The sequence below is a fragment of the Sander vitreus genome, chromosome 4 (genome assembly GCF_031162955.1).
Source record: "Sander vitreus isolate 19-12246 chromosome 4, sanVit1, whole genome shotgun sequence".
Taxonomy (NCBI): Eukaryota; Metazoa; Chordata; class Actinopteri; order Perciformes; family Percidae; genus Sander; species Sander vitreus.
Window position 1 is genome coordinate 28,539,907 of NC_135858.1, and position 25,662 is coordinate 28,565,568.

General features: G+C 40.6%; 1 protein-coding gene across 1 annotated transcript in view; it reads right to left on the bottom strand.

The window, feature by feature from the left end:
• ptprt (protein tyrosine phosphatase receptor type T) overlaps nt 1–25,662 on the bottom strand; it is a 438,297-nt gene that overhangs the window by 303,719 nt on the left and 108,916 nt on the right. The window contains exons 5-7 of the mRNA XM_078247539.1: nt 20,552–20,633; nt 17,966–18,081; nt 14,164–14,338 (exon numbers count right to left, since the gene is read on the bottom strand). Of these exons, the coding sequence (XP_078103665.1) occupies nt 14,164–14,338; nt 17,966–18,081; nt 20,552–20,633 (373 nt within the window). The remainder of the gene's footprint in view (nt 1–14,163; nt 14,339–17,965; nt 18,082–20,551; nt 20,634–25,662) is intronic.

Below are 25,662 nucleotides of genomic sequence, written 5' to 3' on the forward strand. Positions count from 1 at the left end.
CCACCTTCTGACTTGCCCTGGCATCGTCATCAGCATCTCCTGGCTTTGTTAACCAGTAACATGTTTGAGGTGGAAAAGTTCAAATGTACAAAAATAAATAAATAAATAAAAATAAAAACATTTTAAGTCCAATGAAAAAGCACATCTCTCCCCAGGTGTGCCACATCAACAGCTAATTAAGAGTCAGAACCCTCTTTCTTTCTTTTCCCTTTCTTTTTTATTCTCTTTCTTTCTTCTGTGCAATCGCTCAGTGTTATATAGCAGCTCAGAACTACCCCTGACTTTTATTTGAACATTTCTCCAAGTCCGGCAGATTCAGTGCTTTCAGCATGCTGTGTGTGTGTGTGTGTGTGTGTGTGTGTGTGTGTGTGTGTGTGTGTGTGTGCGTGTGTGTGTGTGTGTGTGTGTGTGTGTGCGTGTGTGCGTGTGTGTGTGTGTGTACCTGTGAGTAACACACTCAATACTCCCTCAGGTCTGTTACTTGGTAGAATGTCACTGAGTGTAGGCAGGAGAGAGGGAAGGATTTAAAAAGAAAGAGAGAAAGAAAGAAAGAAAGAAAGGGAGAAAAAGAGAAAGAAAGAAAGAAAGAAAGAAAGAAAGAAAGAAAGAAAGAAATAGGGCTAGGAGGTTTATATGAGCAAACAGAGTGTATTTTACACTCAAGGGAGAGCCAAGAATCATGGGAAATAAGATGTGATTACCGACTCCTCACAGTAAACTCAGTGTGGCAGACATGTGCTCCATCTTCACACACATAAACACACACTCCACAGCACAAAACCAGAGGAACACCTTCAGACAGACAAAAACATAAAACACACACGTGTGAAAACACATAGATAGACACATCTAACACAGTCGCATGCACACACACACGCAGACAGGCACACACACTCAATCTGAACTCCGAGTCATCCGAGTCCACTTCCAGACAGAAACATCACATTGTCCTCAATCCCATGAGCCTCTGCTTCCTCAAACAATCTCTTGGAACGGCAGAGGAAATGTTTTGTCGTTGAAGACGTGCAGGTTTGCAGTGACTTGACAACATGTGACACAACACACAGTCACTTTTGTTAAACTTAACACTTAGTCATGTTATTTGATCTCTTGAGCCTAAAGAGGTTCTTAACCCTTGTTCACTACCAACATGTAAAAGGATGTGTTTATGGTGGACATTGATTGGTTTAGCTTAAAGGAACCCTGGTGTAGTTCCTTCCAGTCTTCCAGTTTATGACGGTTTGGATGCTGCTTTTTTTTGGTGGACACCAAAACCACAAATGCAGACTTCAGTTTTAGTTTTAGTTTTCTTTTGTTTGTTTGTGGTATGAATAAAACTTACCACATACGTGTGATATAAGTTCATGTAGCGTGAATCCAAAAGCATTAACTAATGTTTACCTATTGTATTGTAAAGGCAAATTGTAACTATGTGGTACAGGATGCGTCTTTTCTTTTCCTGTATTAGAGTATGAACTGTATGAAGTCTATTTACGGAACTTTTGTCGTCTCTAGGGGTTGGGTACCAAAACAACCGGTATCTACCGGACCGAATACACTTAGGTTTTGGTTCCACTTAAATGCCTGTGATGGTGCTCCGAAACAGACGTTAGAGGCAACAGAAGCATCGCTGCATGTGACACTAGTTAACACTACACTTGGCAGCAGGTAACGTTAGCCTACTGTTAGCTAAGCAGCTACTGGTTAAACATGGTTAAAACGTGTGGCTGTATTTCACTGGGAAGTATTCCAACACAGGGACGTACAACAGTATGCAGCTAAAGACACAGGAGACTACCTGCACTTTGAGACACCGTGGACACTGCCGGAGAAACTTAATGGTGCGTTCAGTTGCACCTCGTAAGCTCATGGCGCATTCAACGTTGTTGTAAAGTATCATTTTGCCATCTAAGGGTTTTTCTTTTTGTCGTTTAACAGCAATTGACTGGTGAAAAAAGTTATTGTTATAAGTTATTGTTATTTCATTTTGAATAAATCATTTAAAGTTGACCATAAGGCCTCAGCAATAAACAAGCTGTACTTTAATGTCACCGACTGTGCTCTTCTTTTTTTAAAAGATCGGTTAAGGCACCGTTTAGGCACCGGCACTGTCTTTCTGGCTGAACACAAATGTTTAATTCATCTGTTTTCTTTTTAATGCTTATTAATACTGTCAACAAGGATGATATTAAGAGGGTGAGGGTTACAAAGCAACTGTGTCACATCTTTCCATAGAAACCAAACTCTGAGTGCAAACACATCCTCTGATTTTAAGTTTGCTTGCCCAAATTTGTGAGATTGTGTCAAATAACCATATCAGTTCTGTCATGTCCATGAACAAGACCGAAAACGTCTACCTGCTCACTTACTGTAAGCTGCTGAGGATAAAAGACCCAGAGAGAGTCTAAACTCTGAAATATGAACGCAGACAGAGAAGGTGGAATGGAGGCATGACAGTAAGAGTCTAAAAGAGACATTGATCTTCTTACTGTCAAAAAAATATTTTCCAACAGTTTTTAATGAAACGAGAATTAGTATCAAATCTGTCAGCTTCACAGGAACAGATCAGCAGGACACTCGTAGTGGACACATCTCTCCTCCTCAATCTGTTTTATATTTTTTGGCCGTTTGGCTGCTCGTATACACATGAACAGACAGTGAGTGAGCATGATGGAGTTCAATGAGGTGTGGGTAGTGACAGAATCAGCTGATGGGATTGAACCTGTCAGCTTTGGCTTCTCTTTTTCACTGGTTAGTGTTAAGGGAAAACTCAGGAGCAGCACAACTCATTTCACATACGTGACGAATGTTCGGGAGACTTTGATGAATTGCACAGAAGCATGTAATGGAGTCTCAATTGAGGAAATAATTTAGGCAGGCAGTACAGTTTAAACGCAGGGCCCTATCTTGCACCCGGCGCAGCGCATAGCCCAATGCAAGTGCCTTTTGTAGTTTAAGACCGACTCAGTTGTCAATTTCCCGTCCAGCGCCCGCGTCGTTTAAATAGCAAATGCACCTGCGCCCATGTGTGTGCCCATGGGCGTGCTCGTCTTACAGGGAGGTGTGTTCAGGTGAATTCTCGGTGTATTGCTATCTTGAGGCAGCGGGAAGAGATCACGCCACTGACCAACAAAAACCTGGTCTGAAGTCAATAACGCAGCATTTCATTGTTATTTTAACAGCAAATTAGTAAAATGCGCCTAGGCTTATGCACAGCGCGCGCACACTATGCTTGTTACACACACACACACACACACACACACACACACACACACACACACACAGGGAAGCACAGCAGCACACAAACATGCAAAATATTACAAATAAAAATATTACGGTGCAAATCCGCCATCATAATAGCAAAGCGCCAAGGTACAAACGCGCCTGGCTTTTAAAGGGAATGGGAGATGACACTCTGGTTGGTTTATTGCATGTTACGCCCAAAACACACCTACGAATTAATGAAGACACTAAGTACAACCCTTTTGAACTATGCGCCCGGCGCACGGACCCTTTTTTCCGCCGTCAAACTAGCAAAAGTTTATTTGGACACGGCCTAAACGCACCTGCGCCATGTGCTTCACGCCATGCGCTCAGATCATTAAAATAGGGCCTGCAATGTGTTATCATGTCGTGCCGTCCCAACTCTCTGAAGTTCCTGATGTCCTAAAGGTGTGTTTAAACTGATGTCCAGAGGCCTTACGTTTTAGCTGAACCTAGATATTGTGGGCGCTGTAAACACGTATGGATAACCCAAATTCCTCAGCACAGGCAGAATGTCTTTTGAGTTTACTTGGCTAACAATCAGATAGTGTACTAGTGCCAATTGTGGCTAATGTGGCTAACGTCCTTGGCAGGGAGAGCAGCACTGTGTTATCATACAGCTGCTACATCTCCTGTCATCTATGGAGACACAAAGTGGAAGTATTCCTCTGCCTGGGAAGGTTATGGCTAAGGTTATGTTGGACTTAAATAAGAACATGTACATTTCAGTACAAGCATGAAAACCAACAAAAACTAAACACTCAGCAAACATATCTTTCAAGATTATTGTAAATGATTCAAATAAGGATTTCCATGTTCAAAAAGGAGGAGGAAAAAGTAACACTTTTCTGGCCCTACACACTTTTTCTACTTTCATACTTTAGTTATATAGAACAAAAATAATTATTCTGTTATTTATACATGTATACTTACACATACATGCACATATACCTACAGGAATATATATACACACTCATACACACATACATATGTACATTCTTTTTTTTCCTTTTTCTTTTCCAGCTATTACCTACTGGTATAGGTGTTTCATCTGTTATATCAAACCCAACCTATCCAAACTAGACATAATATAAAACCCCAAGAACAATACAGTCAGTCAGTGGCGCAAAAAGTGGGTATGCACTATATGTGGCGCATTGGGGCGCAGCACCATGGGGGGCACCAAAGCGATGGTTAAAGTTTTTGGTATTTTCTATATGTAGCTGCTATTGTGCGTTTCTAAATCATTTCTGCATTTCCTCAATGTTATGCGCCTACTACACTAAAGTAGGTGCCCTGTCTCATAAGATTCCATCATAGAATGTTGACATAGAAGAGGGTGGGGGGGGGGGGAACGGGTGAGCGCTGTGTGAGCAGGTACGAGTGTACGAATAGTAAGTTGCCGTCTATGGAAAAAGAGCAAAGCAAAACAGCTAGCTGTTGGGGCTAAAAATAGAAAAAGAAAGAGGGAAAAGGAGATGACATGTCCAGGGATGCGACAGCAGTTAAATAAGTCGATGGTGAGAGGAAACAGGTAGGATTTAAAGTGTGACGTCTGTGCTTGGAGGCTTGCAAATATTAATGTTAACAGACTAGCTAGCGTTTGCTAACACTGGGAATGTAGCAGCCAAAGGGGGGTTTACGGCTAGCTTAGAATATGCAAAACCAAAGTTGCTGAGCTGAAAACTGGTAAATATAAGGTAGCATGTACAATAAATGACAAGAATCGGGAAAACATAAGTAATGCAATAACTCTGGTTTACCATGGAATCATGCATAGATTTGCTACCAAACTTGGAGGCTTGCAAATATCCATGTTAACAGACTGGCTAGTGTTACTTAACTTAATGCAAACCAATGTTGCTGATAGCTACATTTAGATTTTGGTTAAACCCTATGGAACCAATCCCATGCATGACATATCTCAATTTTCTTAAGGTCAAATAGCAACTGGTAAATATAAGGTAGCATGCACAATAAATGACAAGAAGAAAAATAAATAAATATGAAAAAAATATATAAATATTTAAAATGCAAAATGTGAATGTAATTTCAACAGCAGCACAACCTTACTGCATAATAGTTGTCTTATCTGATGCCATCACTAGTCTGATTTAAGAATTGAATTTAGGCTGCTATATTTAACAGTGAGTTCATTTCATTCAGGTGTGAGGATGGTGGATCAGGAAAGGAGAAGGCAACAGGTAGGTCTAACATTAGGTGGAAGTGTAGGGGGAGCCACTTGATACCAACATATTCATTTCTTATTATCTTATTATCTAACTAATGAAACATCTATTACATAATGTTTGTTTGACAATATGTCTTAGTGGAGAAGAACACAGGCAAGGAGTGAATGAGACAGACATGAGGTCGGCGATGGCATCACGTAGAGATGAGACCAGTGATGACATCAGGTGGGAGTTCTATTAGACCACACAAAACTAAATGTCCAGTATGGTTTGAAGTTCTGTTGACCAACCTATTCACTGTGTCCTTTTTGGGGGAAGAAATAGTGCAGACAGGGATGGAAAGCCACTCACCACCCAAATCACATCAACCAGGGGTGATGATTAGGTTGCCAATTGTCACAATTTGGTTGCCAAGGGCAACCGTGCAACCGTTAACGTCGCTGATATACTTTAAAATACACCTTTATTATTTAAAGCCCATACATGATGATGTCAGCCAAAATTGTCGCTGCATACCCCTCTGACACTGGGTAGTTGCGCCACTGCAGTCAGTACACAATACAATTACATTGTTCTACATTATTAACATAATCATATTTCTCCCTGTCTTGCCTAATTCTAGTTCTTTTTTTTTTTTTACTCTTCCTTCTCTTTCATCATCTTTGTGTTCACTTGTACTGTTGCACACTTTCGGTCCTCCCCTTCTCTTTACTTCCTTCTGCTCCTCAGTCTCTGGTTTCAACTTTTCACCTCCACTGCATGCACCAACCACTGCATCCTTTCCACTCTGCTCCCCAGTCTTTGGTTTCAACTTTTCACCTCCTCACCGCGTCCTCTCCTCCCTGCTCGCCTTTGTTCTCACTGACCCTCTTTCTACTTCCTCTCTACATTTTTCTTTCTCACCGCCAGTCATCCTCCTCCTCTTCTACTACCCGTATCTGTTCATGCATTACTCATATGTTATATTTCTACTCATAAATTCTGTGTGAAGTGTCCACTGTCTCTGACAAACACACACACACACACACACACATTCATATGCACACACAAGCCAATAAAAGAGCAATGGATATGGAATACCATCAACATGACAAACCAGCACGCGCACACACACACGCATGCGCACACACACACACACACACACACACACACACACACACACACACACACACACACACACACACACACACACACACACACACACACACACCCTAAGGCAAGCCCTGAGGACATGATGGTTAAAGAGGCCGGTGAGGTTTACACTGTGTGGGTGTATAGGCTTTGCTTTGCTACAAACACACAAACGCACGTGCACGCACACACACACGCACACACACACACACACACACACACACACACACACAAACTCTCAGACACACACTGGCTGATGTAGGCAGATAAACAAACTTGCACAACTTTTCACGTAAAAAGCTCAGGGAAATAATACTTATAATAAAGTATCATCAATGTATAAACAATTGATGATTCCCTTGTCTCATCTTGTGTATATATCATAATTTTGTGTCATCTATTTTTTCTTCATTGGTGCAAGTATAGCACAGTACGTCTCACCAAATCACCTTCACTTCAATCCATGTTGTACTTACTGACATGAACCATATTTAATGTCAGATAGAATTACATGAGTAAAAGTTACGTTTTTGTAGGTGGCACACGTTTTATTTCTGTTTTCTAGAAAGGGACCTTTAATCACCTAAAATGCAGAGGGAAGAAGACCTTCTATGTAGTATGGGGTTATATTAGAGACTGGATTAAGTACATATTTAAATGTATAGTGTATGTGTGACTTTGGTGTTTTAAAGGGTTAGATTGGATTCACCAAAGTCAAAGTAGGTAATGACTATGGATAAGTACTGTAGCCTACCTCATACAACCCCAACTTCAAAATAATCCAACTATTCCTTTAAGAAGGTGGAATCATTCATCTAAATATTATGCTACAACTCCCAACTGCTCCAACGTTAACTGTGACTTTCTAAAAATGTGTGTGACATCTCATTTTACAATAAAGTTCCTCAGTTGGAAGTCTTGGAAATATACTTTTAAACCTGTTCTTTTTATAAATTGGAGGTTGTGTCCACACCCAGTGGGAGTTCAGAGCGTCAGTTGGTTTCCACAGATCTGGCACATAAGGCTGAGCTGTTCACTCTCCTATTGATTTCCTTATCAGCGAACAGACACATAGAATATGCTGGGAGGGAGCTTTTGGCAACAAAAAGCTCTATGGACAGACACACACACACACACACACACACACACACACACACAAAAACGCACACATTCACAGACACTTACACACTGTGGTGGCCCTTCTGGGTCTAATTCCTGGACTACAATCAGCTTTATGACCACCCAGGGAGACTTAGAAAGATGTAGCAGTATTTCTGGGGAATTCACACACACACACACACACACACACACACACACACACACACACACACACACACACTGCATGGTGTCCACAGGACACTGGCTGACAGTGACTCTCCTGGATCTCTGCTACGCACCACTGAGTCTTATCTCTGACAGACAGAACACACACATACGCTGAGACCCATACACTACACAGAACAAAACACACACACAAATGCAGATACATAGCCCCAATACAGCTTACATTCATACTCCCTGAGACACAGACATGTCAGCATGCAAGCTTGCTCACTCTCTGACACACACACTCGCTCACACACACAGGCACAGCCGGGGGTATGGTTGAGACCTTGTTGCCCTGGGGCTTTTACTACATCTGTTCGACAAGAACCATACAAATGAGAAACGCACAGGAGCAGAGAAAAAAATTCTGTGTGTGTGTGTGTTGACGTTTGTGTACGCACATGCGAATTACAAATGTCACTGCATCATTTACTGACTTTTTCAAACCAAAACATTAGTTTCTCAACTTCTTTAATGACAACCTACCCTGTGTTTTCTATTATTCCCTCTTTTATTTTCTCGGTGTATACTTGCAAATAATTCTCTCTCTCCCATGTATTCCAGTAAAAGTGATGTTTTTCTCTCTGTCGGCGGCATCAATGCAAAGATATGTCATGTCTAAGGCAAGGAAGGAAGGGGGCTATGTTCACAACAAATCGCTGCCGCTGCACGTTTTCTTTAACATATACAGTATTAACTTTAAGGGAAGTGTAAAGCAGAAGGCGGAGGCGTGAATACGAGGAGAATGAGCATGTGAGGAGATGAGACGGAGGGGACACTTAATGAAGGAAAGATGAGAGTAGAGTAGAGGTGTGAAGTCGATCATTGTGTTTAATATGTCTTCCTTTCTGCCTTTTGATTTCCATTGCCGCTTTCCTCCGGTCTTTCTGATCTCTCAGACAAAGGCGTGCGGAAATTGTTCTGATTCTACTGTGTTGTTCTGCAGCGCACAAAGAAATCATTGAAAACAACTAACTAAGATAATTGTGGTAATCCATGCATTGTAGTGTTTGTGGAAATCTTTCCGTTTTCATCACAGCCTTTAATTGTTAGTTGTCATTGCCAATTTCATACACTTTTATTTATTAAGTTATTCTTTCTTTCTCTTGAAAGTTTATTATAAAAGGTTGACACATCTAAAAACTCCATCTATAGTTTTATTACAAAAAATAGAAATAGAAAGTGTCTTACTTTTATGTTGTGCCAGGATATCTTCAATTTGCTGTGTTATTTGTCGTAGTGTGAAAGTTGAAAATAGTTATGATTGAAAGAGTATGGGCCTGGGATATAGTATGTATGTATGTATATAGTATAGTATGGGATAAGTTACTTTACAGAGTAAGATGTTGGTATGATGTTGTGGTTTTCATAGCAGCAATGCAAACAATTCCAACCCGGGAACACTTAGAATTAAAGGCGGAAGGCAACACATACAGTAAAAGGCATTACTTTTCACAGAGATTGCCCAATGTTTCTACAAACAAAACTGTGTGCCATTGGAATCATTTGAAGGAAGACAATCGTTCAGCTGGCCAAGCAGTGTTGTTTCACAGATTAACATGAATGCGTGATCACGTGGGACACCCACGCACACACACCCACGCACACACACACACACACACACACACACACACACACACACACACCGACATGCACAACGCACAGAGAGGGCACTGTAACATCCCCAGATTGTCCTGGTCACACCTGGCTGAACAACATACTAATTAACCCCGATTTCACTTAGCAGCCCGGGTGAACACACTAATACACACACACACACACAGATTAGTTTGGACACAATAACCGTGACACCTCACACATGAAAACACAAATGAAAAGGCATGCAGAAACACACACCCAGAGAAGGAATTAAGCTCCACGCAGACAATCCCACCACACATAAATGAATAGAATAAAAAAAAAACAAAAAAAAACAACTCAAAACTACACAAATGTGCATATGAAGGACACCAATACAAATATAGCAACACACAGGACTCATGAGTGCTCATGGATGTGCACGTGTAATATTGCTCTTCTCTCTTGTTCACTGCTTTGGCATTGGTAATTCCCCTGGCACAATGCATGGCTGACAGCACCTGAGCTTCTCACACACACACACACACCCAGATCCACGCACCCCCCACACACACACACACACACACACACACACACACACACACACACACACACACACACACACACAGACAGGCAGACACAGGACAGAAACGGACACACATTCACACCAAAAGACACATTCAGCAGGGTAAGTAACACACACACACACACACACACACACACACACACACATTTGAACATTCTCAGGAGTGCAGTCTGTGTGCTCTACTAACAGATGGTAATGACAGTTTCAGTCCCTGGACTATGATCTAATCAAAACAACAAAAACACACACACACACACACACACACACACACACACACACACACAAATTTCAGTGTACCTCAAGATTAAAACATCCTTCACACCAAATAAGGTTAACAGCATAATTCATTCCAAATATGCATTGAGAACATAATTTAGGCCGACATGCCTCTACATTTAAATGCATTTCAGTAATGCAATTTAAATTCCATTATAAAACAAACACAGTTCAATCCCCATTGTGCCACATGTGGATATGTTATATATTTAATAGAAAACAAAAGTAATCTTATGGTAGAGATATGTTTTGGTCAAAACATATCTCAGACATCCAATTTTAACTTCACTGTAAGCATTTTATTGTTAAAAAGGACAACAACTTACAGCTTCTAGTAATAAATTGTCGTTAAATGTCTGTGGGCATGTTGTACTTTAACTTCAAAACCATTCCTCTGTGTTTCTACCGCTGTCCCCAAGGTATACATTTTGGGTCGAGGTGCAACACAGCATGTTGTCAAAAGACAACCCACGGAGAATGTCAAGCAACCAAGCATAAATTCAGCTTTACAGTGACTGAACACATGGGGCTTGTGTGTCTTGGTCAAGGACACCTAAAGAGAGAATACAAAGGTCGTGAGAGGTATTATTTTCTGCTGGTTAGCTGATGTGTATAAGGATACGAAATAAAGTGGAAAAAAACACCTGGTTGATTGTTCTGCTCTGTGCCATGCTAACTCCTTAGCTTAATATGTAGAGAGAACATGCTCTGTGCGTTCCATTTGAACTGGAACTCGGATTTCCGACTCGGAAAGTCTAAGAACCTATTACACAGAGCAAAGCCAACCTCCAAATCCAACATGGCTGCCCTGTGCATCAACAGTAGTGAAAGTTGAAAGAACTACAGTTTATTAGCACTTCTGTCTTATTTGTCTCTCACTTAATCAGTCGTATACACAGTCCTGTCCAACTTCTATCTGTGGACATGTTGCTGCGCTGTTTGTATGCACAAAACACAGCGTAATGTGTTGTAATAATGGCTAACCTGGCTAGAGCTAACCCCGCTTGTTGTATTGGAACGCAGTCAACTCAGGTATGATGTCATTCCCAGCTCCAGCTTCCGAGGTAAATGCAACGCAGTATAACACTGTAGCATACAGCTAAGCAAAAGTGGCCAGTGCCACATTAGCACACTAAGTGCTATCGCATTGCTAACACTTTAGCATAGCTGTCTTTGTGCCAATATTTAAGCATACACTGTTTTGGCTAATAGGAGGCTCAGTGCCAATATGTTATCATGCTTCCGTATGTTGAGTGATAACTGGCAGTGCTAACACCATCTGCTGGTATAGTAACATTGAAGCATGCATTGTGTAGAGCAATAGAAGGCTCAGTGCTAATGCATTAGCATACAATTGTGAGTCAAGCCTTCAAGCATACACTGTGATGAGCGACAGTTGGCACAATTCTTGCCATTGATGTATTATAAGAACTGGATAGGGAGCCGCCGCTCAGCCTTGAAGCCAATTTTGTTTCCAGTGGCCACTCACGGTATTGCAACAAAAAATCCCCCTGCAGCCCAAAAAGTATTTTCCCCATAGGCCACCATTGTAAAACAGACATCTGTAAAACTGTTGACAGGACACCTCGAACCGCAAACAAGGTTGATTATGACTCTTTCCCAATGTAAAGTCTAATTGGCCGAGCGGGAACTCGTGGGTGGGGCCAGTGGGAAAAAGACTACTGCGCATATTCTGTGGGCTGCATACCCAGAAAGTAAACCCGGATGCTAGAAACTTTTTTTGTTGTTTGCGCCAGCAGAGCAATTCTTATTGGACTGAATACGCGCCATCCTTGAGTATGGTATCCAATTCTTATAATAAATCCATAATACCTACCCCTTAGCTTACACAGTCTTGAGTGATAGCAAGCTCGTGCTAACGTTTTAGCAAACACTACGTTGACTGATGATTACGGATCTCATGCTAACAATTTATCAGGAGACAAGTCCATGAGCTGATGGTGAAGTGAGGCGTGGATAAAGAAAGACAATTCAAAACACACTGAGTGCAATAGAAAGACAGGAGACAGGTAAAGGGATGTAATTATGTCTGACAACAACAGATAGCTGCAATCTTATAATTCTATCAAAGGACTTAGAACTGCATTATCCTCCTCAGTACGTCAATCTCTTTCTCAGCAGGACAGCACTGTAGTTCCTGTTGTTTACATGAACCATGGGATGGAGAGTGGGATGGTAAATCCCAGAGATTCCTTAATGTGTTTTGCCCTGTATTGAGTGTGAGGGCAGAGCAAAGTAGGTTGCATTAGAGCACACGTGTCAAACTCAAGGCCCGCGGGCCAAATCCAGCCACTCGTAGATTTTGATCCAGCCCGCATATCAATTTAGGTTCACAATAAATTTAGTCCCACCTAGTTTTTTGTAGCTTTTTTTAATGTTTTGTCGCTTTTTCTGAAGTTTTTGTCACTTTCCCGCCTTTTTTCCCCGCCGTTTTTTTTCAATGTTTTTAGTCGCTTTTTTTCTTTGATGGCTAAGTTACTTTATTGCTGACTTTTGGGGTCTTTATGTTGACCAAACTGTAAGTGAGAAGGCTATATGAGACATGCAACAATACAGTCAAAGATCCTTGACTTTTTTGATGAAATAAAAGCATGTGAATAAACTAAACGTCTGGTCCTTGATGTGATTCTTATTTTCCAGTGTGGCCCTTTGTGAAACTGAGTTTGACACCACTGGTTTAGAGGATTTGAATGTCCTCCACGAGGGGATATGTCCAGCAGCACAGACAAATAGACGAGGGACAGAGAAAACAAGAGGTGATGAGGGGCGAAAGGACAGGCAGGTAGGAGAGAGGAGGAGCAATTGTAATTAATATAATTGCTGCTTTTGAAGAGTAGTCAAATTACTGTATATATTAACCACTTGAACCCAAACACTCCCATTAATATTTTGCTTAAGTAGTTTCCAAGTGGGATAAAAAAATGCCATCAGCGTTTGGCAACATCATGTATTCTCTGCTTGTTCCTGCACTTCAGTAAAACTGTAGAGTACTTACTGTGTGAAATAGCCTACACTGTGCTTTTTATTGCGACCCCATTACATCACATAAAGAAAATTGATCACTTGTGTAACATGTTATATATAGTTCTGTTTACAGTTTTGGCATCTTTGGAAACGTGTCTTGAGTAGGATTTAAAATAGAGTTATTTGGGTTTGAACACATGGGAAAATAAAATACCGGACCGGCCCAAAGGGTTTATGGGGGTGTAAGAGGTAACAGAACTCCGTTGTAGATATCCCTCCCTGTATTCCTGCTGAAATACTGCTGCACTGCGGAAATTGGAACCTCTAAACATATTCTTTTAGATAAAAACAATGCTTTTATTTATTTTAAATCAACAAACAACGTGTTGCCATCTATCCCAAACCTTGACAAATGAAGTGGACATGAGACACAGAAGGAAGAAAATGAATTGAAAGACCGACAGAGAGAGAAAGAAATGGAGTGAAAGAGGGCTCATTGGGAGTTCCATTCAGTACTGTGAAGTCTGTTCAGTATTCTGTCCTCAGCATTCTCACAGCGCTAATGAGCAACAGCCAAACACACACACACACACACACACACACACACACACACACACACACACACACACAAAACCCAGACGCAATTCTCACTTTCTCTACATTAAATAAGTTGTCCCACTTTACTGCATCCACACTGATCAGATGTGTCAAGCGCTGCCTTTCTTTCACACATTTAAATTCATCACAAATACTCTGGTTTTAAGGGGCTGGAATTTACCTCCTACTTGTAGTTTATGTGAAAGAAGATGAACAGCATGAACATACCTTTAACGATGAGGTCGGCGTAGTTGGACACCCCTGACCCGCCGTCGGATCGGATGACACAGCGGTAGCGACTGGTGCTGCGTTGCGATGTGTCGCCAACGCTGACGGTTGCGGAGAAACGTCGGTGGTTCACCACCCTGGTCACCATCAATGCCGTGTCCTTACCGTTCCACTGCTGCATACCGAAAAACATAAGACCAGTCAATTATTGGCAAAAGCCTTTTAGCTTGTTCTCACCGATGCAAGTCTGGATCAACGGAAGTACACTTCCAGGATAGAGCTTGACATTATGCACACCTCACCTTCCTCTCTCTGTGTGTTGCCGTTCTTAAAATCCCTTCCATACGGGAAACAACAGCTAATAAACTACTCGCTGAAAATGGCAAGTTTTGAAGAAAGTTTGGACCGTGCAACAAGGCAGCCCTGCTTGGTTCTTTTGGGTAATGATTGTAAAGATTTACAAAGAATATGTTTACGCCATTTAATCTCTAACTGGGATGTTTTGGGACTGATTGGCGGGATTGCCATGGACGAAGTACACACATACATTTAATATTGTATGTGGCGTTTTCTTTTGCAGGGTGAAAATGTTTCACCAAAACAAGTTCATTCCTGAGACTATTTAGCGGAGCCACCGACTTTGCGTACAGAGCTTAGCGCCGCCCAAGACCAATTGTGATTGGTTTAAAGAAATGCAAACAACCCAGAGCGTTTACTTCTCCTATCCTAGAATGTATCTGTGGTGTAGCCAGACCTTACTCCACAGCGCTGTGGTGATAGAGGCAATGCTAGACTACACCGATGCTGACTTGGCATTTGAAACACAACTTCTGCATACAGAGGTCATGATGATTGCGCTCTTCTTACAGTAATGGAAAATAATGCAAAAGATTCAAAAGACCAAATGCATTTATTTATTTTTTTTCATGATTATTTTTATAGGGCATTTTCTGCCTTTATTTAGACAGGACAGCTGAAGACATGAAAGGGGAACGAGAGAGGGGGGAATGACATGCAGCAAAGGGCCGCTGGTCGGAGTCGAACACGGGCCCCATGCGTCGAGGAGTAAACCTCTATATATGGGCGCCCGCTCTACCAACTGAGCTTTCTGGGCACCCATCCGAATGCAATTTTAACTGAAATTGTGCAGAGAAATTAAGATCTGGTCATAAATGGAAAAGTTTAATGATGAATAACATTATGTTATATGTAAATGTAGAAAGACAAGTACATATAATCCATGACATCACTCAAAGGTTTCTGAAGAGATGTCGCGAAGCCTGAAATTTGGTTTACAGTTTGTCACTATTTGAAATTTACTTGAGCCAGAAAATCTAATTTAGAAAAAAAAAGGTTTGCAAAGTGGGGGTTTGCTGCTTGCTTGTCCCAGCTGAATGTGATAGGCTGAGACGTCTGTGAGCCTAATATTGTGAGACATGCATTACAAGAAGTGAAATTAATTCTTGAGAAAAAAAATACTGAAATTCTTAGAATAAAGTTTCTTGATGCTCATTTCACTGACAGATATGTCTGAGTTTTCTTGGTATCATCTAGCTGTCATTTGCCGAACTGCAGGGTGCTTAAGGCACTTTCACATTGGGTTCATTTTGGCCATGTTGCCATCATGTAAGGCCTAATCTGGTGTATCTGAATATTAGAAATTAATTGTAGAGAAAAGGAAAGTGTAACCTTAGCCAAGGACTGCTGCCCCCACAGTTTCTGAAGTATTTTAGCCTATCAATTTACAGGGATTCCAAGAGGTATGCATCAACAATAGCACAGTAATGACACCATATTGAAATCAAAGACCTGGCAGGAACCAAAAGCAATTTGAACAGAGCAAATCAGTCATGAAAACAAACCCCGTACTGCTTTGCATACGATCCCCACATCTCCAGATGCAATCTTTTTCATACCACTGTAGTATTATCTGCCAATTTAGAGAAACATGTTTTTTCCAACATACCTCCAGTGAGGAAGGCCACTGCTCGCTTTACTTTACACAGCAGCGTTTTCATTCAGTGAAAACATGCAAGCTTACCAGTGCACATGTAAACTAGGATGTATATATGCATGGATGCACACAACACACACACACACACACACATCCCTTGTATAGAGATGGAGTCATCGGTGCAGAGCGGAACAAGGACTTTTAATCAGTCCTGCTGGGAAGGCTGGGGATGTTTGCCACAGTGTACTTACTTTTTTTATTCTTATTTTCTATAGAAAATGGTGAAAATAAATCATAACTGCATTTGCTATACTGGCCTATTATACAATTTTAATTCTTTATTGCAGGATATTTAATATAGTATTAGATGGATCAATAGATTGTTGTTTCTGATTTGCTGGCAGGAGTCCGTCAAAACCATATAACAGGATCACGCTCGTAAAGTTCTGGTCAGGAGGAATCACTGTTCGAAATCACTGCTTAAGGGATAATCAACGTCAGGTAACCATAACAACAAGACTTCAGCTCAACTTTCAGTAGTGAAACATACCTAACAATTGGTTAAACTTACTACATAAAATTTAGGAAATGGTCAAACAGTAGTAAGTGGCCATGGTATCAGAGCCATAATACACACAGAAGTGTTCTGATATAAAAAAGAATGGACTCTATAGTGCAGTTTACCTTTTGGCATTCTCCACCTAAGCCCATACTTAGACATATCTGGACAACTTGCAGTGTATTATCACTCAAAAAAATTGTGAATCTACAATATTGTAATTAACAAATTTATAAATAATTAATTTCCATTAGATACACCTGTACAAGTACTACGTACAAGATCTTTATATAGATGTACATGTATTGTTTGGGGGGTGGCAGTAGCTCAGTCCATAGGGAGTTGGGTTGGTCGTTGGTCGCTAGTTCAAGACCCCATTCTGACCAAAGTACGGAGTGTGGACTGGTAGCTGGAGAGGTGCTAGTTCACCTCCTGGGCACTGCCAAGGTGCGCTTGGACCCCCCCCAACTGCTCGGGGCGCCTGTCCAGCAGTCGCAGCCCCCTTACTCTGACATCTCTCCATTTGTGCATTTATAGGTGTATAGGTGTATAGCACGTGTGTGTATTTCAGGCCTGTGTGTTCTAACAACAGAGTGAAAAAAAATTGCAATTTCCCCACTGGGGATCAATAAAAAGTATAAACGATTTCACAAAACTCACCATAGTATGCCACCGAAACACATATTTACTTTTCAGTTTGTAGCAAACCAGGGGAAACAGAGCAGCCAATCTGGCACAGGGGGCGGGTCCATAGGCTCAGATTGGGGGAGGTGATAGAGGGTGTCTATCTGCCTGTTCAAGCGCTGCAGCCACTTGGCACATAGCACTGGTCACACCTGCAGCCCATCAGGTAATCAGGGGAAGGCATTAAGAGAGGCAGCCCAAGGCAACATGGGAATGAATGAGGAACTAAGGACCAGAGTGGCAACGCTGCAGGAGTTTTGTTGTTGGGTAAGGAGATTGGCTGGAAAGAAGGACTGACCTCTCGCTCTGCTTTTAAACCCCCACAGGACGACACCGCATGAAGGCTGACAGACCCGGGATGGGAGGAATCCTAAGTTAAAGTTTGTTCCACTACCCTTTTCCTGACCTAAGTTATTAAAGAACACTTTATGTTAAAGTCAACTGTCTCTGAGTTACCTATTTTCATTGTGAATCGGGCTTTCAACTCCCCTGGGTTGCTACAAGTTATAACAGTTTTATAATGTGTGGAATTCTGACTTTGTACAAGTTCTGCATGTACACTTCCTGCTGATATCGTTCATGCACAGTGATACGAAGGTACTAACCTGTAGCCAGAGTTTATCGTGCTGAGACCATTTCCCTCCGGCAGTACACTGGAACGTAGCATTCTGACCCACGTTCACCTCCACGTTCTGCAGACGCAGGAAGTGAGGCGCTTTACCTGCAACATACACAGTAAACCGACGCTGTGTAACCATTAGGTCAAGAACATAAGTTTTTTTTTTTTTTTTGTGAATTCATTTTATTGGAATCATAATGCGAAGTCTCAAAAGAAGGTAGAGGACTATTTGCTTTTGTTGGGGACCTTTTTATGAAGAATAACGGATCTGACTTTCAGTTTTTTTTTTTTTTTAAGAAATCCCCGGTGCCCTAGACCATACAGATGCAAATCCTTTTTCCATTTCAGTTTTTTAAATTTATTTTATGTATATTTGAGTTGTACTTGATAAACATCCCGAGGTTAAATTAGTTCTGTCTGAATAGGGTTTCAAGCTTTCTAAACTAATAAAAGTTCTTTAATCATGTATTAAAGCAATTGGCAGGCAACTGAAAGAAGCCATCTTGTTATTAAAGACATGGTAGATCCACACTGGCTTATAATCGCAGACGCCAGTGGTAATGAGGAAAAAAACACTTACAGAAAACCCACAAAACAAAACAGTTTAAACAGGGCTCAATGTTGCTGTCTGGAGCCAGGTAGAAAAAAAATGTATGGGATGGCTATGAGACAGATGAGCAGGCAGACAATGAAACAGACTGCCAGACACTGGGTGACTTTGGCCTGGCATTGAGATCAGCCAGCGACTGGTTAATTTAATTTTCACTGTCTGCAGACAGAGATAAGCCTTGCGGAGTACGCATCGATCATTTAACAATGATAATTTGCCCCGACACTAATGGTCAGTTTGTTACAAATGACAAGAACTTGTATATGAATATATGATAGATAGATAGATATATATATATATATATATATATTTGTTGTGGTACATTTACCTCCTTGTACGTTCTTTCTCCTCCCTCTTGAAATGACCTCAGATTTGCATTTTCTACTTTATTTTCTCCCATTGTGAATACCTCTACTTTCTTCAGCTTTCTACCATGGACTCACCCACTTTGACGAATCTGATTAGTGACTGGCACATATGAGCCAAGTGTTCTGTGCCAGCGGTTCAGAGAAAAAGAAAAGGCAAGAAGAAAGAAGAGACTGATAGAAATTTTAAGAGAGTGTCAAGTAGCGTGAGGAAAGGCATGGGACATGCAGAGAAATGGGGGAAAAAAAACTAATGAGATGATCAAAAAGTTCAACAAAACAAAAATCATCTTAAACAAAGAATTGTGTTTTTCCAAATTAAAACGAAAAGAGCTTTTGGTTATGGCTGTTTTTCTTTTCAAATTAATATGCATTCTTTATGTATTATGTAAAAAAAAATAATACTAACCTGACGTTATGTGAATCACGTTTACACACCAACTTCGAAACTCATTCATTGAAGTTTTCGTACTAGATTAGTTTTTATGCATGCATTTTTTTTTTTTTTTTTTGCATACGTCAAAAGCCTTAAGAGAGCAGTTTGAACACCGTACGTGCAAACACCATCAGCCCAAATGGCTTCTGATAGGCTGATTCCAGAGTACGTGAGCTGAGCGAGTGGAGCGCGCGCGGGAGAATTTCGGAAAATCTGATTTAAGTGAGTGACAAGCGGAATGTTTCACCCCGTCCACACTGCTCACGTGCTCTGGCCAATTCACTCCATCTCCCAGCACAATCACTTAAAGCAAAGAATACAGAGATGCAGAATTTAAAGACTGTAGTATAGTGATTGCAGAAGAGCTCGGAATCGTGGGATGGTGGGCTACTGATCGCAAAAGCAAAGGATATATGAAAGATTAGACTGTAGGGCTTGTGCTCTAGGCAGCTACACGATAGCTTCTTGCTAATGTCAGTCATTCATTAACCTCATTTGGGAATAGAGGTATTTATTGCTCCCACGTAGTAAACTCAAGAATGGAGAGGACCACAAAATCATCCTCACTACTTGACAACTCCGTTTTGTATTGTATTGCAAACTTCCGCAACAAATAGAATAATAAAACACATTGGACTCAGTGTGCAGGGTTTCAGTGAGCATGACGGATTAAGAAAACGCACCAAAAATGCGAACTTGGTGTGCAAAGGCTTTAACCCTCTAAAAGTGACTATATCATGTGTTATATAAGTATAATGAAAGTAAAGTTGAATTGAACTGAATGAATCTAAACTAATGCAACAGTGCCAGTAGGAACTTATAAGACGTTGAGAATGTGAGAGAGAAATACTGGGTAGACAGAGAGAGGTAAGTAGGCCACCGAGTGTTGTAGTAAGCAGTCTGGAGTTTTGTGAAGCAAAGTGTTTCTGTCAGATATGAGCGATGAAGACCCTGAGTTTGGACCTTCTTCCTGGCTCTCTGCAATCTGTCTGCAAGCCTCACAATCTGTCCTTCACACCGCCTTTGTATGTGTGTCTAAGTGAGAGCAAGCTATAAAACAGATGATGCTCAGTGGGGCTACAGTTGTGCAGGGTCAACCATTAAGAGACACACACACACACACACACACACACACACACACACACACAGGCAGTCACTTACGGCAGGGGTGAGCCAGAACTCGTATGTCGTCGATGGCGATGAAACCTGGATGGCCTTGAACTGAAACCGCTTCAAATATGACCTGAGAGGGGAAGGAAGGAAGGAAAACAAAAAAAAATTTTGAGTCACAGTTTTTACCAAAAGTAGTCTTTCTCCCACAAACTGCAACACCTTCATGTCCCTGCGAAGCTCATATAGAAACCCCAGGGGAATTTCCAGTGAAAGTCAGAAACTACTCCTCTCTTTACTTCATCCTTCTGTCTCTGTCCTTACGCCAACCACATACACTACTGGTCAAAAGTAGTTTTTTATTGAAATTTTAGCAGTTCAAGTCCAATGAATAGCTTGAAATAGTACAAAGGTAAGTGGTGAACTGCCAGAGGTTAAAAAAAAAAGAAGTAAGATTACCCAAAACTGAAAAATCATGTACATTTCAGAATTTTACAAGAAGGCCTTTTTCAGGGAACAAGAAATGGGTTAACAACGTAAAGCTGTTCTGCAGCAATGGAGGTTGATCAAGCTTTGAAGGTTGGTGCTACCAATTCCCACAGGTGTTCCAACTTGTCTGGATTACTTACAAACCCCTCTGTTTGTATAAAAGTATTGTTGGAACACACTGTGGTACCATACCCTCGTGAGCATTATTTGAACAGTATTGTACTGCAGAAAGTAGTGTGTTGCCATGAAAATGGCGGGAAAAAGGCAATTAACAATGGAAGAGAGACAGACCATCATAACACTTAAGAATGATGGTCTTTCCTACAGAGAAATTGCGAAGAAAGTCAAGGTGTCAGTGAGTACAGTATTCTTCATCATCAAAAGGCACTTAGAAACTGGGGGAAACTCTGACAGGAAGAGGTCTGGCAGACCCAAAGCCACAACAGAATCAGAAGACAAGTTTCTGAGAGTCCATGGCTTGCGTGATAGGCGGCTCACAGGACAACAGCTTCAAGCACAGCTTAATAGTGGTCGTGATAAGCAAGTCTCAGTTTCAACTGTAAAGAGAAGACTTCAAGCTGCAGGTTTGATAGGTCGAGTTGCAGGAAGAAAGCCATGGCTAAGACATCAGAATAAGAAAAAGAGGCTTGCCTAGGCCAAGAAACATCGTCAATGGACTACTGAAGACTGGAAGAAGGTGGACTTTTGGAAATTTGAAATCTTCGGTTCATCATGCAGGATTTTTGTACGCCGTCAAGTAGGCGAAAGGATGGTTCCTCAGTGTGTGACATCAACTGTCAAACATGGAGGAGGAAGCATGATGGTCTGTGGCTGTTTTGCTGGATCCAGGGTCGGTGATTTGTACAGAGTGAAAGGCACCCTGAACCAAAACGGCTACCACAGCATTTTGCAGCGCCATGCAGTACCCTCTGGTATGCGCCTAGTTGGTCAGGGGTTCATCCTACAGCAAGATAATGACCCAAAACATAAGTCCAAGCTATGCCAGAACTACCTTAGCAAAAAAGAACAAGATGGTAAGCTTAAAAACATGGAGTGGCCAGCACAGTCACCAGACTTAAACCCCATTGAGCTGGTTTGGGATGAACTGGACAGAAAAGTGAAAGCAAAGCAACCTACAAGTGCCACACATTCATGGGAACTTCTGCAACAGAGTTGGGATGAACTTTCTGAAGAATATTTGATTTCCATTGTAGAAAGAATGCCATGAGTGTGTTCAGCTGTTATATCTGCCAAAGGGGGCTACTTTGATGAGTCAAAAATGTAGAATACATTTTGGTTTATAAATTGATTCCATGATTTCTTTTTTAACTTCAATTGTTCATTTGTTCTATTCTTTCATTTCAGAGTACAATAAGACATGAATTTCAATAAAAACCTGGAAAAATTGGGGTGTTCTAAAACTTTGGACCAGTAGTATATGTCAATCCTCCTCCTCCCTTTCCTCTTTCCTTGTCTCATCCTCCTCCTTCATCCTCTTCATCTTTCTCTCTCCCTTTTCTTTTTCAATCAGACCTCCTGCTCTTGCCTCTCCCTCCATTCTTGTTCCCTCCCTGCTCTTCTCATTTCTTTCCGTTTCCTCTCAGCCATCTCTCTCTTTGTCTTCCTTCATACGTATGTATTTTCTCTCTCTCTATCAGCTCTTTTATTCTCTTTTTCATGTAATTGTAATTTGTGTCTTTCCCCACTACTCTCACATCACTCACACATTTCCTTTACCACAGACTTTGAACACACACTCATATGGTGACAGGCAGTCAGTAGGGCTGTCAGCAGGGCCATGGACTTCTGACCCACACAGATATACTAGTATACACACACACACACACACACACACACACACACACACCCTCAACAGTATAAACTGGGACTTAGCCTGAATACTAAAGACTTCTGGGAAGACATTACTCTCTTCCTTTCCTTAAAAAAATAAATCCCCTGCCCTGGCTCGCATGTCAAGTTTTTAGACACCAGAGATACTGGTACATACTGGATACTGGTATATATATTTAGGACTCTCATCACGATATGCTCTTTTCCATCGTCCTGTCTTTCTCTACTTTGGACTACCTAATAATTTGGGGTGGCAGTAGCTCAGTCCGTAGGGACTTGGGTTGGGAACCAGAGGGTCGCTGATTCAAGTCCCAGTATGGACCAAAAGTACAGAGTGTTTATTGGTAGCTGGAGAGATCCCAGTTCACCTCCTGGGCACTGCCAGGTGCTCTTGTGCAAGGCACTGTATCCCCCCAACAGCTCAGGGTGCTGGTCCAGCACTGGCAGCCCATTCACTCTGACATCTCTCCATTAGTGCATGAATACATCCTGAGCATGTGTGTGTATTTCAGGCCTGTGCGTAGTGATTTTTAACAAACAGAGTGTAAATTTACTTTAAGCTACTAAGCTTTACTCACTGTCCTCCATGTTTTATTTATCAAAAGAATCCACAGTTTTGGCAGTGATTTATCCAGGGAGTAAAATCCCACATTTACATGGCAACAGACCAGAAGTGTATCAAAATTTTCATGCATGAAAATATGTGAAATGTTTAGTTTTATCTTGTAAATCTGAGTCAACAGGGGGGAAGTAAAATATGTTATTTCTTCATTATAGTTCAAATGCACTTAAAAAACAACACACAATTAGCCTAATCTTCCAAATTAATTGGTGATAAAAGTGATTCCCATCCAGTGGTACTTCTGCTAGAACCAGAGGGTACTTGGAAAGATTGTAGAGCTGCTTAACAAATTTGAAAAAAATACAAATTATGATTTGATTAAAATAATTTATCAGCTGTAACACCTGGACACACGGATTTTAAACAGGTAGCTAAAAGTTGTACATTACATGAATGGTAGAAATAAATAGCTAAAAAGAATGCATAAATGGCTGAAATGGTTCGCTGAAAGTAATGACTAAATAGTCCAAATAGTTAGCTAAAAGTAATGAATAAATAGTAAACTAAATGAGCTAAATGTAAGCTATGGCATAAGCAGCTGAAATAGTGAGCTAAAACGACTGAATAAACAGTTATGATAGTTAGCTAAACCTACTGACTAAACAGTTTAAATAGTTAGCTAAAACTAGTGAATGAACAGTTCAAATAATTAGCTAAAACTACTGACTAAACAGTTTGAATAGTTAGCTAAACCTACTGACCAAACAGTTTAAATAGTTAGCTAAAACTACTGACTAAACAGTTTAAATAGTTAGCTAAAACTACTGACTAAACAGTTTGAATAGTTAGCTAAACCTACTGACTAAACAGTTTAAATAGTTAGCTAAAACTACTGACTAAACAGTTTAAATAGTTAGCTAAAACTACTGACTAAACAGTTTGAATAGTTAGCTAAAACTACTGACTAAACAGTTTGAATAGTTAGCTAAACCTACTGACTAAACAGTTTAAATAGTTAGCTAAAACTAGTGAATGAACAGTTCAAATAATTAGCTAAAACTACTGACTAAACAGTTTGAATAGTTAGCTAAAACTACTGACTAAACAGTTTAAATAGTTAGCTAAAACTACTGACTAAACAGTTTAAATAGTTAGCTAAAACTACTGACTAAACAGTTTGAATAGTTAGCTAAACCTACTGACTAAACAGTTTAAATAGTTAGCTAAAACTACTGACTAAACAGTTTGAATAGTTAGCTAAAACTACTGACTAAACAGTTTGAATAGTTAGCTAAACCTACTGACTAAACAGTTTAAATAGTTAGCTAAAAGTAGTAGTAGTATGATTGCTGACCAAACCAACCTAAATATTGACAGTTCAATAAGTTGTAATAAAATAAAAAGTAACAATATCCACTTTGATATAATTAGGTGTTATACATTTGGAACACATTACAAATTGATGAAAAGGTAGGTGTGTTCATCTGTCAGGGCTGTGGAGGTACCTCAGACCAAACCATTGGTAGGCTACAACACACAATAACCCACTATATATATATATAAAATATGTGTTGCAGTGGGAGGTGACTATATGAGGTGATATAATATGTGTTGCAGTGGGAGGTGACTCCTCATTAGGGAGGGAAACACACACACCTTTATGTCACTTTGGTTACCATTGTGCCTCAGATCTGTGTGTGCGACACGGGGGTGCCTTCATTTACTGAACATAGCTAGTCATTAGGTAAAACACAGTTGCTTTTGTGCTACTTCAATAAAACATCACAGCAGGGTATGTCTCTCTGCACCTTAAACAGACTGACACACAGACAAAATGAGAGTAATTAAATAGCAACAACTTTGTGTTTCCATATTAAAGGAATTCACAAATAGAGGCCTGTTGGTCATCTTACCTGTTAAGTGTTGAAACTCAATCCACAACTCAAACCATGGTGATAATTCAGCTTAGGTTATAAAGTTGTATTGTCTATGGTTATACGCTAAAGTGTTAGCACGCAGCATCAAAATCATAAAGTAATCATAAAATCATGTAAAGATAGTCGACGTAGCATCAGTGACGTCACCCATTGGTTTGTGGGCTGCCGTTTAGAAGCCTCGAGTTTGGCAATCTGGCAGTCGCAAAAAATGTTGTTATTGTACCTTAAATTGTCAAAACTTACAGAGGCACCTTCTGCAGTTGACTATCTATTAAATTATTATTAGATTAAAGTAAATATTACTTTATTTTATGAAGGGGGGG